Raw genomic sequence first — 17896 nt, forward strand, 5'->3', positions numbered from 1 at the left:
TTAGTGAGATAAGCATCTACATCCGTACATTTGTCCTCTAGCCATCCCTGCTTAGCCATTTTGCACTTCCTGTCGATCTCATTTTTGAGACGTTTGTATTCCTTTTTGCCTGCTTCATTTACTGCGTTTTTATATTTTCTCCTTTCATCAATTAAATTCAATATTTCTTCTGTTACCCAAGGATTTCTGCTAACCCTCGCCTTTTTACCTACTTGATCCTCTGCTGCCTTCACTACGTCATCCCTCAGAGCTACCCATTCTTCTTCCACTGTATTTCTTTCCCCCATTCCTGTCAATTGTTCCCTTATGCTCTCCCTGAAACTCTGTACAACCTCTGGTTTAGTCAGTTTATCCAGGTCCCATCTCCTTAAATTCCCACCTTTTTCATGTACTCTCCAATAATTGTCAGTTATTTATGCAAAATTATCGTTTCCTTTATGTATCTTATGACTCTTGTAAATGATTTTATATGAATTACTCTCTAGTTGTACACGATGTTCCTCTAGAGCTCCCCCCTCCTCGGCACACTGGTATTAATGACAATGCAAATATAAATGTTAGGTATGTCATATTGTAGATTCCTTTACTAATTTTGTAATTTGAGTGCTAATGTAAACCTTCTGTGACATGAGTTGATAAGTTTCACTCAAATTGAGTGTCCCTATGGAAAATGTATTGTACATTTGGTATGTTCGATTTTTTAGTAATGATTGGACGTTTGGAGGTTGGTTGGTTAGTTGGTTGAATTGCGGGAGGGGAGCAAACAGCGAGGTCTTCGGTCCCATTGGGTAAGGGAAGGATTAGGAAGGAAGTCGGCCATGCCGTTTCAAAGGAACCATCCTGGCATTTGCCTGAACCAATTTAGGGAAATCATGGAAAACCTAAATCAGGATGGCCAGACGCCGGTTTGAATCGTAGTCCTCCTGAATGCGAGTGGATTGTGCTAACCATTTCACCACTCCGCTCGGTTGTAGATCGGTGTTCTCCCTTACTGAGGCATCTTAATGAATATAAGATTTTATATATAGTTCAATGCCCGTCAGTCATTTATGGAAATGTCACGTACGCTTTACATTTCTAGGTTCTTATAATTATCATTTATTATCTTAAATGTTTCACTCTCCAGATGTACAATTATTTTCCTTACCCCCTTATATTCTTTGCAGATCAAATAGTAATGACAACGCAAGTATGACATTGTATGTGCTTTTGAGTTATTATAACTTGGTTCTTTTAGTGTACCAACTCAATTCTGATATGATTTTATATGGACTACGCCAGATGAATTGTATTCTCGGTACGAAGTCTGTGTTTGTGAACATGTTTTCTTTGTTCTGTAAGGATGGAGTGTTTGGAGACTGGTGGTCAGTCTTTTTGGGCACTTTTACTGAATATATGTTTTAAAGTACCTACAAATGCCTGATAGTTATTTCTGGGAATTATCATGTATATTTTATAATTGCTACGATCTTATAAATATTTTTCATTATCTTAAATGCATTTCTCTTTAGAGGTGAGGCCTCCCCCCCTTTAGTATATACAAAAGAGTGACAATGCAAATATAAAATTCATATTTGTCATGCTGTACTTTCTCCTGTAATACTGTAAGAGGGTCTCTAATGTACCAAACCATTTCTGATATGGTTTTAAAATATCACTTATATATATGAAGCCTGTTATGTCGGATTTTTTCCCTGTAGTTACGGAGATGTTGGGAGATCAGGACTCTCTCTTACTGGACCCCAATGTTGAACAATAGTTTTTAAAAAATCCGTGCGGAGTGGCCGCGGGGTTTGAGGTGCCATGTGACGGATTGCGCCGCCACTCTCGCCGGAGGTTCGAGTCCTGCCTCGGGCATGGGTGTGTGTGTTGTTCTTAGCATAAGTTAGCTTACGTTAGTTTAAGTAGTGTGTAAGTCTAGGGAGCTATGATCTCAGAAGTTTGGTCCCTTAGGAATTCACAAACACACAAAAAAACTGTTTCCTCCTGCTTTCTCTGAAGTGTGTTCTATTCTCACATTCATCAAAATATCTACTGTTTAGAAAGGTCCGTCGGTCCTCCCCCCCCCCCTCCAACCACCACCACCCCAACCAGATCTTCTGTTTGGTATGTGGAATTAATATTGTAATACATTTTAATTTCTATGCTCACATTCATGATCAAATAATTTTTAATGTTTAGAAACGTCCTCCCCCACAACTGCCCCCGCCCTGCCCCACCCGTTTTCCATTGGGTACGTGGCATTAAAAGTGTAATAAAATTTTACCTCTATGTTCAAGAGGAATAAATGTTACTGTTATACTCTGCTATAGAATACTGTGTGAAGTTGGGTTTCCTTTTTAAAATTGGTTCTAATGGCTTTGAGCACTATGGGACTTAACATGTGAGATCATCAGTCCCCTAGAACTGAGAACTACTTAAACCTGACTAACCTAAGGACATCAAATACATCCATGCCCGAGGCATGATTCGAACCTGCGACCGTAGCGGCATCGCAGTTCCGGACTGAAGCGCCTAGAACCGCTCGGGCTCAACGGCCGGCCCTGCAATAGGATATTCCCATTTCTGCGATAGCAGCTTTACTCTCTACGTTCACTGTATTTAGTTTTAATTATCAATTATTCTGTTCATTTGATGAATATAATTAAAATATTTTGTTTAGTTTTTATTTGGAGAAACCTTGTGCAGTTCAAATGGTAGGTGCCTATGTTCACTAAGCGATGAGCTGACCTCCTTCAAAGGCTCACGTCTTGGTGTTTGCTACTCTTTACGCATGGCAGAAAGTATTTTTGGAGCAGTTTGTTACATGAGAAATTTCTAGTTGTTTCTGTGTAATGCATGGTGACAAAATGTCCTCTTGATTCTTAAAGATGTCCACTTTCGTCTTAGTAATGTTATTTTGTCCTACCTCTGAAGTGACTTTATATTAACCTCTGGCAAAATACCGGACTGGGCACTGTATGAGCTTTCGCCATGTGAATAATGTTACCATCTTTAAAATTTATGGTTTACTCACAAGGTTGACAGCGAGGTTCCCTTCATTATTTTCGTTTAGGTTATGACGCACCAAGTACAAGTACATCTCTCATATCTTTCTGGAAGGCAATAACAACCACTCCTTCATCGTTCGTTACGCACGTCGCCACCATGAGGATAACGCGGCAGGGCTTAGGTAAAGATATATTACTTGTGGTACGAGGAAAGATGAGAGATATAAGGCTTCATGTATTTTTTTCCTCGCTTCTCCCGGGGCCATAAATTGGGCGGCAGAATGGGGAAATGCGCATTTACTGCAGGTGTAAGGGGCGCTGAGGGCCGAGTGTCGGGTAAGAGATTGCCTCTCGCGGGGTGAGGGCGACGGCGGCGGCCATATGTGGAACTGTTCCCCTACGTCAGCCGCGTGGCCACACCCGTCCACACGCAGGAGCGCCCTGCCGACAGCCCCGCTCTTCACCCACGTCCCAGGAGATGACCTGTTCCTTGTCTTTCTCATTACCATAATCCGTCTACTGGTTTGATGTGTCCTTACAGTAATTGTATCCTGTGGCAATATTGCCCTCTTGTCTTATCAGCTACTACTAGCGTTTCTGCAGTCTGAATTACAAGGGTGTTTCCTTCCTCTGCGGCTATTAACTCCCAACTTACTTACTAATGCTTATCATTTCACGCATTCGACAAGCGAGCACTCTCCTATGTTAAGGACTTACTGTGGACGTTTTTCGTCCACAATTTCATTTAAAATTTCTTCAGGTCTTACTTAATTTGCCCCGTATATTCATGTTTTTAAAAATGTATTTAGTGGGACACTTCAGATGTTTTGAGGTATTTGAATCTCACAAGTTCGTTAAACTGTAATTTAACGTAAGTTCGAAGTCTGCCATGAGCAGTGGCAATTTTAATAAAGTGAGTCACTCGGCCTGAAGAGAATCGCTGCAAAGCCGGTAAAAATGTCTGCATTTGAGCTGTTGTGCGGCTTCGCAATGACGTGTTCTAATTCCCAAAATGATTTTATTGCAATTGAATGTTTAATTTTCTTATTCACAGAACAATCAAACATGACTAAGCAGCGCAGTACTTGCTGTTGACCCCATTCCCTGACTTCGGATACTCTCGCTCCCGACCCTGTGACGGTGAAAACCAGGAACGCTCGCTGCCTGAGAACTTAAGTTAAATTACGAGTAGCGTTCAATAAGTAATGCAACACTTCTTTTCTTAAAGCAGATTGGTTTTGTTCAGGATTCCAATACACCATATTATTCCCACTGTTTGGCTACAAGACCCTATTTTTCAACGTAATCTCCGTTCAATCCGAGGGCCTTATGCCACCCTACTGGGAGGGGAGGGTCCATATGCCCGCTTGGTACCATTCTAATAGTCGACGTTGCATCAGTAACTTCCCCATCATCCACATACAGCTTCCCACGGAGTGTATCTTTCATTGGGCAAAACAGATGGATATCGAAAGGTGCTGTAGGATGGATGAGGAAGAACAGTACAATGAAGTTTTGCGAGTTCCTCTCGAGTGCGGAGAATTGAGCAGCGAGGTGTTTGATTGTGATCCGTCGATCAGCCCGAATGAGAGTGTCCTCAAGTTCCAACACTGCAGGAGTCACCGCTGTGTGCAGCCGGTCGGCAAGCGGAGGATCGGACTAGTTTGCGAGGCCTTGTTGCAAATTTCAAAGTCACCTCGGCCAACGACTCACCTCGCGTTTGTTCACTGCCAGGTATCCGTAGACATTCTTCAAGTTCCTATGAATATCTACTATTCTCTAGTTTTCTGCCAAAGGGATCTCAATGACAGCTCTCTGCATACAACTTACCATCGTTACAGACGACATTTTGATGGCTACGTATAGCATTGGCACATGACGGAACTTCATAAAACCATAAGAGCTGAAGGGGGAGTATCCGACGATATCGCACAACAAATTCCACATTTTTAACAGAAATTGGCCTAGAAAAAAGTCAGTTGTATTACTTACTGAAAGCCACTCGTATATGAGAAATCTGAGGCCAAAGTGATACAGGCTAGGCGCTAAATATTTAATACAGCCTGCACCTGTTCCCTTTCATTTGCTTTGGTTAGCAGTATTTGTCAAAGTGTTTGACTGAATTTTACAGCACGTTGGAGGGGGTTGGGTTGTTTGGGGAAGGAGACCAGACAACGAGGTCATCGGTCTCATCGGATTAGGGAGGGAAGTCAGCCGTGCCCTTTCAAAGGAACCATCCCGGCATTTGCCTGGAGCGATTTAGGGAAATCACGGAAAACCTAAATCAGGATGGCCGGACGCGGGATTGAACCATCGTCCTCCCGAATGCGAGTCCAGTGTCTAACCACTGCGCCACCTCGCTCGGTACAACACGTTGGATTGCGAATTGTTGTCCACTAATATTTACAATGTTGACACGGAAACATTACCAGACACTATAGTTCCTATCGTACTTGCACAGGAATATGTGTATGAAAGTGATGGAATGGAAAAGGAATTGCCGTGTGGTTAGGTCCTCCCGTCGGGTAGACCGGTCGCCGGGTACAAGACTTTCGATATGACGCCACGATGGCGACTTGCGTGTCGATGGGGATGAAATGATGATGATAAGGACAACACAACACCCAGTCTCTGAGCGGAGAAAATCTCCGACAAAGCCGGGAATCGAATCAGGACATTTAGGTATGACATTTCGTCGTGCTGACCACTCAGCTACCAGGGGCGGATAGTGATGGAATATGTCAGCATATTAACGATTAATTGGATGCTATATTGACGTGGTCAGCACACGGTTCTCCCAGTCGCTGTAAGATTTATTTATTTTTACCTTTGAACCGCTACTAATCGGTCTAGTAGCTCCTCAGTTGGATTTAAGAGGCTGAGTACAACTCATACCAGCCCTGCCACCAAGAGAAAATCCCTGACAGCACCGGAAATCGAACCCGATGCGTCCGCATGGCAGCCAGGCGTGCTGACGACGCAGCTACGGAGGCGGATGATGTCCAGAGCAGCCACAGATGAAACCGTCCGTGAGTCAAGATTGGTATCAGTCACAACATACAAATAACTGTCGCTAATATTGCTTGGGAATGCGAAGCGTTATGGTCATACTGGCGCTGTTCGAACTGAGACTAATGCCACTATTCACTGATATGATACTGGCCACGCTGGTGTTGGTATTATGAACGAAATTCCTACGAATCACTCTTATCCTACTATCATCCTCTACGGCAATTATCCGATATCCATCTCCTCTTCGAAAAGCTTGTCCTCCAAAATAGTTTATGTTTGAACATCTCGAGAAATGTAAAGACATTCATTACATAACCCCGCACAGAGTTTTAGCCTCGCATTTACACTTTAATTCCGATACGTTGCAGAGGAAATGAGTTAACCGACCGACTCCCATTGACTTCCAGTGCGGCTCTATTCAGATGAATTGTATCTGACTTCAACGTAACTCCATATGTTCGAGCAAAGCTGGTACATAACGCCAGCTCACAGAAATAATATGAAATTGGTATGGACCAGAAAAGCGTGCGAAGTTTTACCTGAAATAAAATTCCAATTTTCCTATGAATTACATTTTCTGTTCCAGCTTTTGACGCGACGTACCTAGATATTACATCAAAAATTTTCCTGGGAGGGTAACTTGTGAAGTAGTCCTATTTTAACTTGCTGGTCGCCAAATCTGCTCTTCTTCCATAACTATCCCCCTTGGTCCGAGGAATGGGAATTGATCCGATCTCATCTCCAAGGCAAAGTGTTTCACCAGTAAGACTTAGAAGTTATTGATTATTTAAGTAACGAAGAGTTTCACTTGTAACAAAAACTAGAAACATTAAAAAAGTCACATAGTTCGTCAATGTGAAGACAGCAGTACGACAAATATTTCATATTGCAATATAGCTCAAAGGAATGAAGGTAGAAAATAGCATTTTACTTTGAATAAAACAGGTATATGAGCGGTGCTGTTGGATAGAAACACATCGTGACCAGTTATCCACAAAGTGACATATCAACTCATTGGTACAACAGCAACGATATACATTTCATTCTCTGGACACTTAATAATACATTTCTTGCGCATGGTAGGAAGACAGAAAAAGCTAGCTCTCATAATTTCAACCTGTAGTCCCACTGCTTTTAGTGACGTATATTTCGTTTCTCCCCAATTAGATTCGGTACCTCTTCATTAGTTACCCAAACCACACAACTATTTTTCAGAATTCATATGCAGCACCATATTTCAAATTTTACTATTTGCTTCCCATTTTTACTGCTAATTTTCCACGTTTCACTTATGAACACTGCTACACTTCAGGTCAATACTTCCTGAAACGACTTTTAGATGTATATTCGATTTTAATAATTTTCTCTTTCTCAAAAATGCTTTTCTTTCTACTGACAGTCTGCGTTTTACATTCATTATCCGTACCTAGGCTATCATCACTTGTTTTGCTGCTCAAAGAGTGACTCTCGTCTGCTACTTTTAGTGTATCAGCTCCTAATCTACATCCATCAGCGTCGCGTGATTTATTTCGACTGCGTTCTTTTACTCTTGTTTTACATTTGCTGTTATCCAATTATTATACGGTTAAAACTGATATTCAGAAATTCTATATATCAATGGCTACGTGGTTGGTCCTTAACTAAATAATTTCTCCTATCATACATAAGACACAAAAATTTGTGTCAAGTAGGACGAACAAGCAAAATCAGTAGTACGACGGATGAATTTAAGACTAAGATTTATTTGGAGAATTCTAGAAAAGCTTAGATAGTGCAAGCTCAGATTAAAGTAGCCTATGAAAAGGCGCTGGTTGACTCGTTAACGGTCAATTCAGTCGGAATGAGAGCTTCATGCACATGTTTAAGGACTTCCCATGGAAATTGGATGAGGAAACACGTGCATTTCGTCAAAACCATCCATATGTTTGAGAACAACAATGTATGAGACAAACTGTAAACGCTGCTATCGAGTCCACAGTCTATCCCTCGAAAGTATCATAGAAACAGGATTAGAGAGATCACGGAGCATACTGAAGCGTGCAGATAATTATTTTTCTGTACTGGATTTTTTGGTAGAATAGGAACACTTCGAGAAATGAAAGTTCGCGTACTACATAGTTAGCCTGCTTCAAGAGTATTTATGTAGATAGCACTACTAAACGTGTCATCATAAATTGAGATTTTCGTCTACACAATCAGAAAGATTCAGCGCAGATACTTTAAAAAAAATTTTTAACTCGTTTCTACAGGTCGTGCCCTTCGAAGCGGCATACCATGGGACTGAATGAAATTGAGATTTGATAGAGCTATGATCACAAAAATAATAATAATAGTGTAACAGTTATCCACATAAAAAGGTTTATTAACCTGCATTAAATAACTTAATGACACCCGGCGTTTATCTATGGCGGTTCTAAGAAAATCTATGAGAAGAAGGAAAAACAAGTATAAAGACTCTGAAGAGTCGACATCTTGATTAACATATATCTACCCCGGTTGAGAAAAGATATACGTTTGATATAAGGAATCAGTCTCAAAGAGAAACACAGTTTTCCAAATAAAAGCGTAAGCAAAACTCCCATTGTTCGATACCTGCAAGGCTGATGTTCTAATTCATTAACGGTCTACTTCTGTACAAATGCAGGAAATACTTTACTCACAGCAATTTTGTTCGTCGGACCCATCACCACAGTCGTCCTCAAAGTTGCACACGGCGTCCTCTGGGACGCAGTAGTGATTGGCACACTTGAAATGCGTCACAGGACACACGAAGGACTCTGAAATAAAAATGGTCGAAAAATTAAACAGTAATTTAACATAAATTAGAAACAAACTTCATGGGCATCCAATTTCATATTGAACTGATGACAATGGCACTGTGTAAAAGCGTCACAAGATGTATCAAAACCCTCAAAAGAGAAAATTGTTTCAATATTTATTATAATCAAAGTTAAATAGGCAATATAAATGTACGTACCAAAGGATGAGAGTAACAGAAAGAAAAGATAAATTATATAATGGAAAAAGTTTGCATAAAGAAACAGAGTAAGAACGCAGAAACAAAAAGCAGAACCAAAGTAAGACGGGATAAACTAGGAGGAACTGAAGATAACAAAAGGAAATAGAAATAGAAGAAGGAAGAAAGAAGTGTAGAAGTAACAGCAGAAGATAGAAGGGAATAAGACGGATACCGATGAAAGAGAGGAAACTAAGGTAAAGATTGCTACGTGGTGAATTGTAACGTCCTGTGTTTGAGAAGTCGATTTTTCTGTGCGAGATGTTGAAAGCATTGACTGTTGTACACTCAGAAGATGTTAGCGATGTTATCTGCCGCTTGGACCTAAGGAATGAGTAGGACTGTTTGTCAAAATATGTCTGTATGTGCGTTATGGTGACCCTACGATCGATTGAGCTTAAGTTGAACTACTTATTCGTATTTCCGGCTAGAGAACAGATTTTTTCGGAATGTGACCACTACACGATAAATCGACTAAAATACTGTACTGTTTGTGGAAACTGTGATGTCACAATCTAAGAAAGCAAACTAACATAAGTAACTAAATGTATTGTTTTGATGAAGACCTGTATAAAATTGTCCTGTATTGATGACCAACATAACTACATAATAGGTCCCCTGAATTACTACAGCGGACAGTAGAGCTCTGTAACGTTATTACTGCCCTTACTAAAGCTGCACTTACAAAAGTATGGTGTTTAACATTTATTGGAAAGTGCCTAGGAAAATACGAAAGATATCTATTAAGAAAAAGATAGCGCTCTACACCAAATAATATGTAAGTAAGCAGAAGTACTAACTGAAATAAATAGTAATAACTTTGTCGTGCTAATAGGGCGTAAAATAATTAGATGTATATAGAAAGAAAGAGTAGTTAGTCACATTATGTTGATATATCCATGGGTTGATCAGAATACTCGAAAAATTCATCGTTAACTAGTAACTGACTTGCTAATGTCCACACAATTGTGCTAGCCGATAGGTCGCTGCTTGTCTGGTTACATCTTCAGGAGGACTCGATTGTGTGCTATCCATGCAGGTCAGAGCTTTCTATTGTAAAAGATACGCCTACGATACAGTTACTACTAGAATTTTCTGTTGCCCACTTATTCATGCCAATCAAATTACTAATGCTTATAACAATCTGGCTAAAAACACCACTGAACTGATACTACAATTAAAGAGATAGATACACTGGTGATAAACACATTATGACGACTGTCCTCAGTGACACTGAATGCCGTCTGCTGGCATTTCGGGCACGTTACACGGCAAGGAAACTATACAAGAGGAACGGAGACGAATTGTAAATCATTCTAACGACGATACGGGCCCCAAGTGGGGCAACTTCACTGATAGCAGCGGCTTCAACGAAGTGTAGGTCATTATGTTTCGATGCCTGGGAGCAAATATCTCGGAAACTCCGAAGTTGGTCGGCTGTTCTCCTGCTACTATCGTGAGGACTATGGAATAGGCGACAAAGCTTTGGACATCTTATCACGGAACGTGGAGGGCAGAGGTTTCCCGGCTTTGTAAAGCAGAGGATGCAGCGATCATTAGCAGATCTGAGAATTCCGGTGCAGGCACAAGTGTTTCCGACCACATTGATCGGTGCACATTGATGAACACGTGGCTCTGCCAGAGACGATCCATACGTGTTCCCATGATGACCCAACTATACCGTCAGTTACGACTGCAATGGGCACGGAGTCACCGAGCTGGATTGTGGATCAACGGAAAACGGTCGGATGTACCGCGTTTTTTGCCACACCAGTCGATGGTCGTGTCCGTATATGCTATCATCCAAGAGAACGGCTGCTGGAAATATGCAGTGCGTCACGAACGCAGACCTATCTGGACTTCCTTATGACCCGTGGTAGTAATCAAAAACGCCATGTCCACGTGAAAATACAGCGAACGGCTTGCAACTTGTTGTACCTACTGAAGATGTAATTTTCCAGCAGGATAAGTGTCGGTGATACAGCTGTTTTAAGAGCATGATAGTGAACCCACACGGATGTTTTGGCCAACAAATTCGCATGATCTTGACCTGAGGGAGCACATCTGGGACACCACAGAGCACCAGCTTCACGTCCACAAACCACTGGCCTGCCATTTACGGGAACTGTGCTTCTTGTGCGTAGGTAACTGGTACAGATACCTCCCGAAACCTGTCAAGAACTTACTGAATTCATACTGTACCTATTCATTTATAATTTGACACCATAGAGAGCATTCAATCAGGGGCCCAAAAATGTTTGATCACATAGTGATAGAAACCACATCTGAAACAGAACTGACTGTATGTACGTCGTCAGCATCAACATCCTTGTCGTCGTCGTCGTCGACGTTGTCGTCCTCGCCCTCATCGTCGTCGTGGTTCATTGATGGTATTGATGTCAACAAACATTAGTGTTTTTGGCTGTACGCAACAGGCTCCTCCAACTGTTTGTTAATGTCATCTACCCAGCATCTGTTAGCTCGTTGCCTTGTATTCCTTTATCTTGTAGAATACAAAAAACTACTTCCATGCACCTTGTGCAATATACAGAATGCAGTCACATGAATGAATCACCGCCTATGTTGGACGACAACGTGCAATAACCACTCACAGATGGCTGATGACAGCACTAGCAGTGGATGGTATATGTAGAGCGTCTAGGAAGGACGTGGAAAACAGCGCAGCCTTTATGGGTAATGCGAAGTCGGAGCGATTTATCTGACGTCCAAAAGAGCATCTTCAATGGCTTTCGGGCAAATGGTGGAAGCATTTCTGAAACGGCCGAGTATGTAAACAGTCCGCGTGCCGCTGTGGTTAAAGCATACCGTGCATGGAAAAATAGCGCCATCTAAAATTGGTGCCGACACAACTGTGGTGCACCAAGGGTTTGTAAGATTACAGCGGTCAACGACGGCTGTGGAGATGTGTACGATCGAAAATAAGTGCAGCTGTAGAGCAACTGACGGCCATATGAACCAAAGTGCTACAAAGAGCGACTCCTCAACTGCCGTTCAGGCAACGTTCCTTTGTATAGGTCTCTGTAGCAGGCGCCTGGTTCATGCACCCATGCTGATTTCTGTTCATTCGTATCGAAGATGGAACTTGCAACCCATTACCCAAGTGGAATTCCACTGAATGTGCCCTTTTCAGATGAATCACGTTTTATGCTCCCTAGAACAGATGACCATTGGCTTGTACAGCGCGAAACGTCTGAAAGCAGACACCTACATCTACATCCATATTCCGCAAGCTACCTGACGGTGTGTGGTGGAGGGTACTTTGTGTACCTCTATCGGTTCTCCCTTCTATTCCAGTCTCTTATTGTTCGTGGAAAGAAAGATTGTCGGTATGCCTCTGTGTGGGCTCTAATCTCCCTGATTTTATCCTCATGGTCTCTTCGCGAGATATACGTAGGAGGGAGCAATATACTGCTTGACTCCTAGGTGAAGGTATGTTCTCGAAACTTCAACAAAAGCCCGTACCGAGCTACTGAGCGACTCTCCTGCAGAGTCTTCCACTGGAGTTTATCTATCATCTCCGTAACGCTTTCACGATTACTAAATGATACTGTAACGAAGCGCGCTGCTCTCCGTTGGATCTTCTCTATCTCTTCTATCAACCCTGTCTGGTACGGATCCCACACTGGTGAGCAATATTCAAGTAGTGGGTGAACAGTTGTACTTAACCAACTTCCTTTGTTTTCGGATTGCATTTCCTTAAGATCCTTCCATTGAATCTGTCTGGCATCTGCTTTACCGACAATCAACGTTATATGATCATTCCATTTTAAATCACTCCTAATACCTACTCCCACATAATTTATGGAATTAACTACTTCCAGTTGCTGACCTGCTATATTGTAGCTAAATGATAAAGGATTTTTCTTGTCTACATTGAGATTCAATTGCCATTCCCTGCACCATGCGTCAATTCGCTGCACATCCTCCTGCATTTCAGTACAATTTTCCATTGTTACAACCTCTCGATATACCACAGCATCATCCGCAAAAAGCCACAGTGAACTTCCGATGTTATCCACAAGGTAATTTATGTATATTGTGAATAGCAACGTACCTACGACACTCCCCTGCGGCACACCTGAAATCACTCTTACTTCGGAAGTTTCTCTCCATTGAGGATAACATGCTGCTTTCTGTTATCTAGAAACTCTTCAATCCAATCACACAATTGCTCTGATAGTCCATATGCTCTTATTTTGTTCATTAAACGACTGTGGGGAACTGTATCGAACGCCTTGCGAAAGTCAGCCGGCCGGAGTGGCCGAGCGGTTAAAGGCGCTACAGTCTGGAACCGCACGACCGCTACGGTCGCAGGTTCGAATCCTTCCTCGGGCATGGATGTGTGTGATGTCCTTCGGTTAGTTAGGTTTAAGTAGTTCTAAGTTCTAGAGGACTTATGACCACAGCAGTTGAGTCCCATAGTGCTCAGAGCCATTTGAACCATTTTTTTGCGAAAGTCAAGAAACACGGCATCTACCTGGGAGCCCGTGCCTATGGCCCTATGAGTCTCGTGGACGAATAGCGCGAGCTGGGTTGCACACGATCGTGTTTTTCTAAACACATGCTAATTCCTACAGAGTAGATTTCTAGTCTCCAGAAAAGTCATTATACTCGAACATAATACGTGTTCCAAAATTCTGCTACGGATCGACGTCAGAGATACAGGTCTATAGTTCTGCACATCTGTCCGACGTACCTGCTTGAAAACGGCGATGACCTGTGCCCGCTTCCAATCCTTTGGAACGCCACGCTCTTCTAGAGACCTACGGTACACCGCTGCAAGAAAGGTGGCAAGTTCCTTCGCGAACTCAGTGTAAAATGGAGCTGGTATCCCATCATGTCCAGCGGCCTTTCCTCTTTTGAGCGATTTTAATTGTTTCTTTATCCCTCTGTCGTCTATTTCGATATCTACCATTTTGTCATCTGTGCGACAATCTAGAGAAGGAACTACAGTGCAGTCTTCCTCTGTGAAACAGCTTTGGAAAAAGACCTGGTAGCAGGTGGGATTATTTTGGTCTATACTCCCTTAACCATCAAACTCCCCTGATTAAACTCAACTGAAAATCTACTGGACCTCCTCGATCGGGATGTACGCGCCATGGATCCTCTGCCGAGAAACCTGGTGCAGCTGGCCACGGCAATGGAGTAGGCATGGCTTCACATCCCTGTAGGTACCTTGCAGAGACTATTCACTCTCTTCCTGTCGGCCTCACTTTGTAAAATGTGGTTACTGAGGCTTTTGGCAGATGGCCACATTACTGTGACTGGACAGTGTGTTTTCGTGGTCAATATCCCACTAGCTTAGATTACATCTTCATTATCACCATCTTTCACTCGAGTCTGTGCCTCGATAAATTTGCTTATACTTTTGTTCCTCCTAGATTTTAAAATGCATTCTCACTGTCATAAGCCTGAACTGAAGGTAAACATAGCGTCTGCAGTCACATCGAGACGTCATAGTTGAAAACCACTTTTAATTTATTAAAATAACTACTCCTTAACTTCAATTCGTTTGCTGTCATTGTCATCAACAGTGTTAAACAGAAACAACCATAAATTATATATGTAATTACATTATTAATTAATACAGTTCCTTCCTTATTTGGTGATTTTATATTACGAGGACTCGTCGGAAAATAAGGTCCGATCTATAGCGAAATCAAAACGACACTGAAAATCCGATGAAACTTTGCACAGGAGTGTTAGGCAGTGTCTCTAGCATGCCCGTGGATCGCGTCACGTCGCTCTTTTCAGTTTTGAGCACACAGTGAGCACGTAAAGATGCCTAGAAAAGAGAGTCTCCCGCCAAGTGTGAGGGTCTGGTGAGAGATTTCGCCTGAAGCTATTCAGCCCACATAACGTGTCTGTCATGCATTTCATTTTCATGACAATTCTCGCCCGCAGTCTGCAGGGGCAATGAAGATGCTCCTGCAACGTTTTCTATGGGAAGTGTTTGATGACGATACAGCCAGTAATTAGTTCGCACTGCGTTTCGCTTCTGCTCACATGAACCACTGGCTATAAAGACAACACTTTGACATTGACTCGCGTAGGTGGAAAGAACAGGCGGCTGCCTTCTATGCCGAGGGCATTGGAAAGTTGGTAGAACGCTACGACGAATGTTTAAGTCTGTGCGGCGGCTATGTAGAGAAATAGATGGAAGATTTAGCTGTTTCAAATAAATCATTTTTGAATTGCACAGTGGTTCCCATTTCCCGACTGATCGAACCTTACTTACCGAATAGCCGCCGTATTTTAACCTTGCTATAAGGCCTACTATTCAACTTGCTATGTTAAGCATTTCCATCAACTGAAGTTTATTTTTGCCATAAGAGGCAGCACCGTGTCGCCAAAAGGTGGTTGCGACACCAAGAACACTTTTGATTCATTCGTTTCTCCATTTAAAATATCTTAAAACAATTCTTAGCCGATCTAGAGAAAGAGGACTTTGTTAAACTATTAACTGAAGCAACTATGCTGGCACTGCCGGTAACAAGTGGTTCATGATCTACAAGCATTTTTTTTGTCTAGATCAATTAAATATTTGTATGAAACTCAATCGCAGAGTCTTTATAGATAAACAAATACTAAAATAAGACGGTTTGCCTTTTAATTTGCACGATTTTTTTCAATAACTGCGACTGATTCATGATGGATCTGTATAGAATGCATATTTTTGTTCTCTTATAACTTAATTAAACTCATGATGATATAAAAATCTGCTAATTATCTATTTCAGTGGTGAATAGCATCTTCTCTCTCTCTCTTTCTCTCTCTCTCTTTCTCTTTCTCCCTCTCTCTCACTCTCTCTCTCTCTACCCACACACACACATCTTTTTAAAATATTTCTATCATGACACTTCACATTTAGCAGCTCAGACTCATATCTTGTCACGCAGTTAAGCAAAAGATGTGGCATCCAGTCTATACATAATAAACCCGTTAACAATCTCTATGTAGATGTCTGTATGGTTAGAGAGAGACCTTTGAAGAAAGTTAAAAAATTGAGGTATCTTAATCTTTCCTTACAATGAAAGAGGGAAGTTATTGTTGAAGTTCTCTGAATTTCTTCATTTCAGTAATATATTTCCATTATTACGAAAATAATAGCCTTACAAAGTATCAAGTAGACATACTTTTGTTAACGTAACAGAAATGAAAAGCTCAGGAGTATCTGCGTTAATCAAATATAAGTTAATGGCCTCACTTCATACGAACGACGTTTATTATTCACTGCTGGTGGTCATTGCTTGTTTAGGGCGTAAAACAGCACGGCTAATAGCACGTTGACTGCTGACGGCCAGCAGAGAAAACTGGGATTAGAGTAGTAATTACATTCAAATCGTCATTCTTTAACAGGAACGGTGTATTGTCCAAACAGTTAGGGATTAGTTGGAAAAAACTGACAACGCAAATTAGTTTGCGGCTGTGCATCCAGTACGAATGAAAAGAAATCCTGGTCTGTAGTTGACAGCGGAATTACGTCAAACGGTGAACAAACAGAAGATTAAACGTTAGTCAGAAGCCTGAATTTTCGTTGATTGCCGGATATTGTGGAACAAGATAAAATAAAATGCGCGCAGTTAGTTAATACAAAATCACCCTTTTTCAGCCGGGGGAAGCGAAATCGCCCGCATTCCTCTTCAGAAATAATTGCTCAATTTGATAGTCGGAGAGGTACAGTGAACATCGTTTTTTAATTCGTCGCAGATTAATTCTATGCCCCTCTTACTGGTTCTATATACACGTGTATCGAGCGAGGCTGCGCAGCGGTTCATGCACACCGATTCCATAAGTGGGGGATACAAATCCTTTTCTGGCCGCTGCCACTTAGAATTTTCTTGATTTCTCTGTGCCTACCGAGGCAGATGACAAAGTTTCTTTGAAATGGATGCGGGCGATTTACGGCATCTTCCGTGAGAGACCGCCTTCCTCGTCGGCAGGCCATTAAAACACATATTCATTCTTTGAAAAGCTCGTGTTTGCTGATACTATCAGCGAAGCAGTTATGAAAACCTTCAAGCGATAAAATTTAAGGTACCGAACCTGTATTTCTGTTACTGATATGTTTTGCAGTTTTCATTTTATGATTATCACCGAAGGAAGTTTAATACATCCCTTTCCCAGAAACAATTGTTCTCAATTGTAGGTATTGAAGGTCGTTCAGATTTCGTAGAGGTCACTAAAGGCATGAGTTAAATTTTCGTGTTTACGGAATTTACAAATCGTTATTATTGCAGTGCATTTAATGTAATGACATATTCCTTGATTTTACAGCTTGGTATTGCACTACTGGCCATTAAAATTGCTACACCACGAAGATGACGTGCTACAGACGCCAAATTTAACCGACAGGAAGAAGATGCTTGATATGCAAATGATTAGCATTTCTGAGCATTCACACAAGGTTGGCACCGGTGAGGAAAGTTACCAACCGATTTCTCATATACAAAAAGCAGTTAACCGGCGTTGCCTGGTGAAACGTTGTTGTGATGCCTCGTGTAAGGAGAAGAAATGCGTACCATCACGTTTCCGACTTTCATAAAGGTCGGATTGTAGCCTATAGCAATTGCGGTTTATCGTATCGCGACATTGCTACTCGCGTTGGTCTAGATCCAATAACTGTTAGCAGAATATGGAATCGGTGGGTTCAGGAGGGTAATACGGAACGCTGTGCTGATTCCCAACGGTCTCATATCAATAGCAGTCGAGATGACAGGCATCTTATCCACATGGCTGTTACGGATCGTGCAGCCACGTCTCGATCCCTGAGTCAACAGATGGGGACGTTTGCAAGACGACAACCATCTGCACGAACAGTTCGACGACGTTTGCGGCAGCATGGACTATCAGCTCG

At 41.8% G+C, this 17896-nt stretch overlaps 1 protein-coding gene across 1 annotated transcript in view; it reads right to left on the reverse strand.

Moving 5' to 3' along the window:
* Positions 1-17896, reverse strand: part of LOC124775580 (G-protein coupled receptor GRL101-like) — a 373429-nt gene that overhangs the window by 310615 nt on the left and 44918 nt on the right. Inside the window, exon 3 of the mRNA XM_047250411.1 lies at positions 8663-8779. Coding sequence (XP_047106367.1) covers positions 8663-8779 — 117 coding nt within the window. The remainder of the gene's footprint in view (positions 1-8662; positions 8780-17896) is intronic.

This window comes from Schistocerca piceifrons, chromosome 2 (assembly GCF_021461385.2).
Source record: "Schistocerca piceifrons isolate TAMUIC-IGC-003096 chromosome 2, iqSchPice1.1, whole genome shotgun sequence".
Taxonomy (NCBI): domain Eukaryota; kingdom Metazoa; phylum Arthropoda; class Insecta; order Orthoptera; family Acrididae; genus Schistocerca; species Schistocerca piceifrons.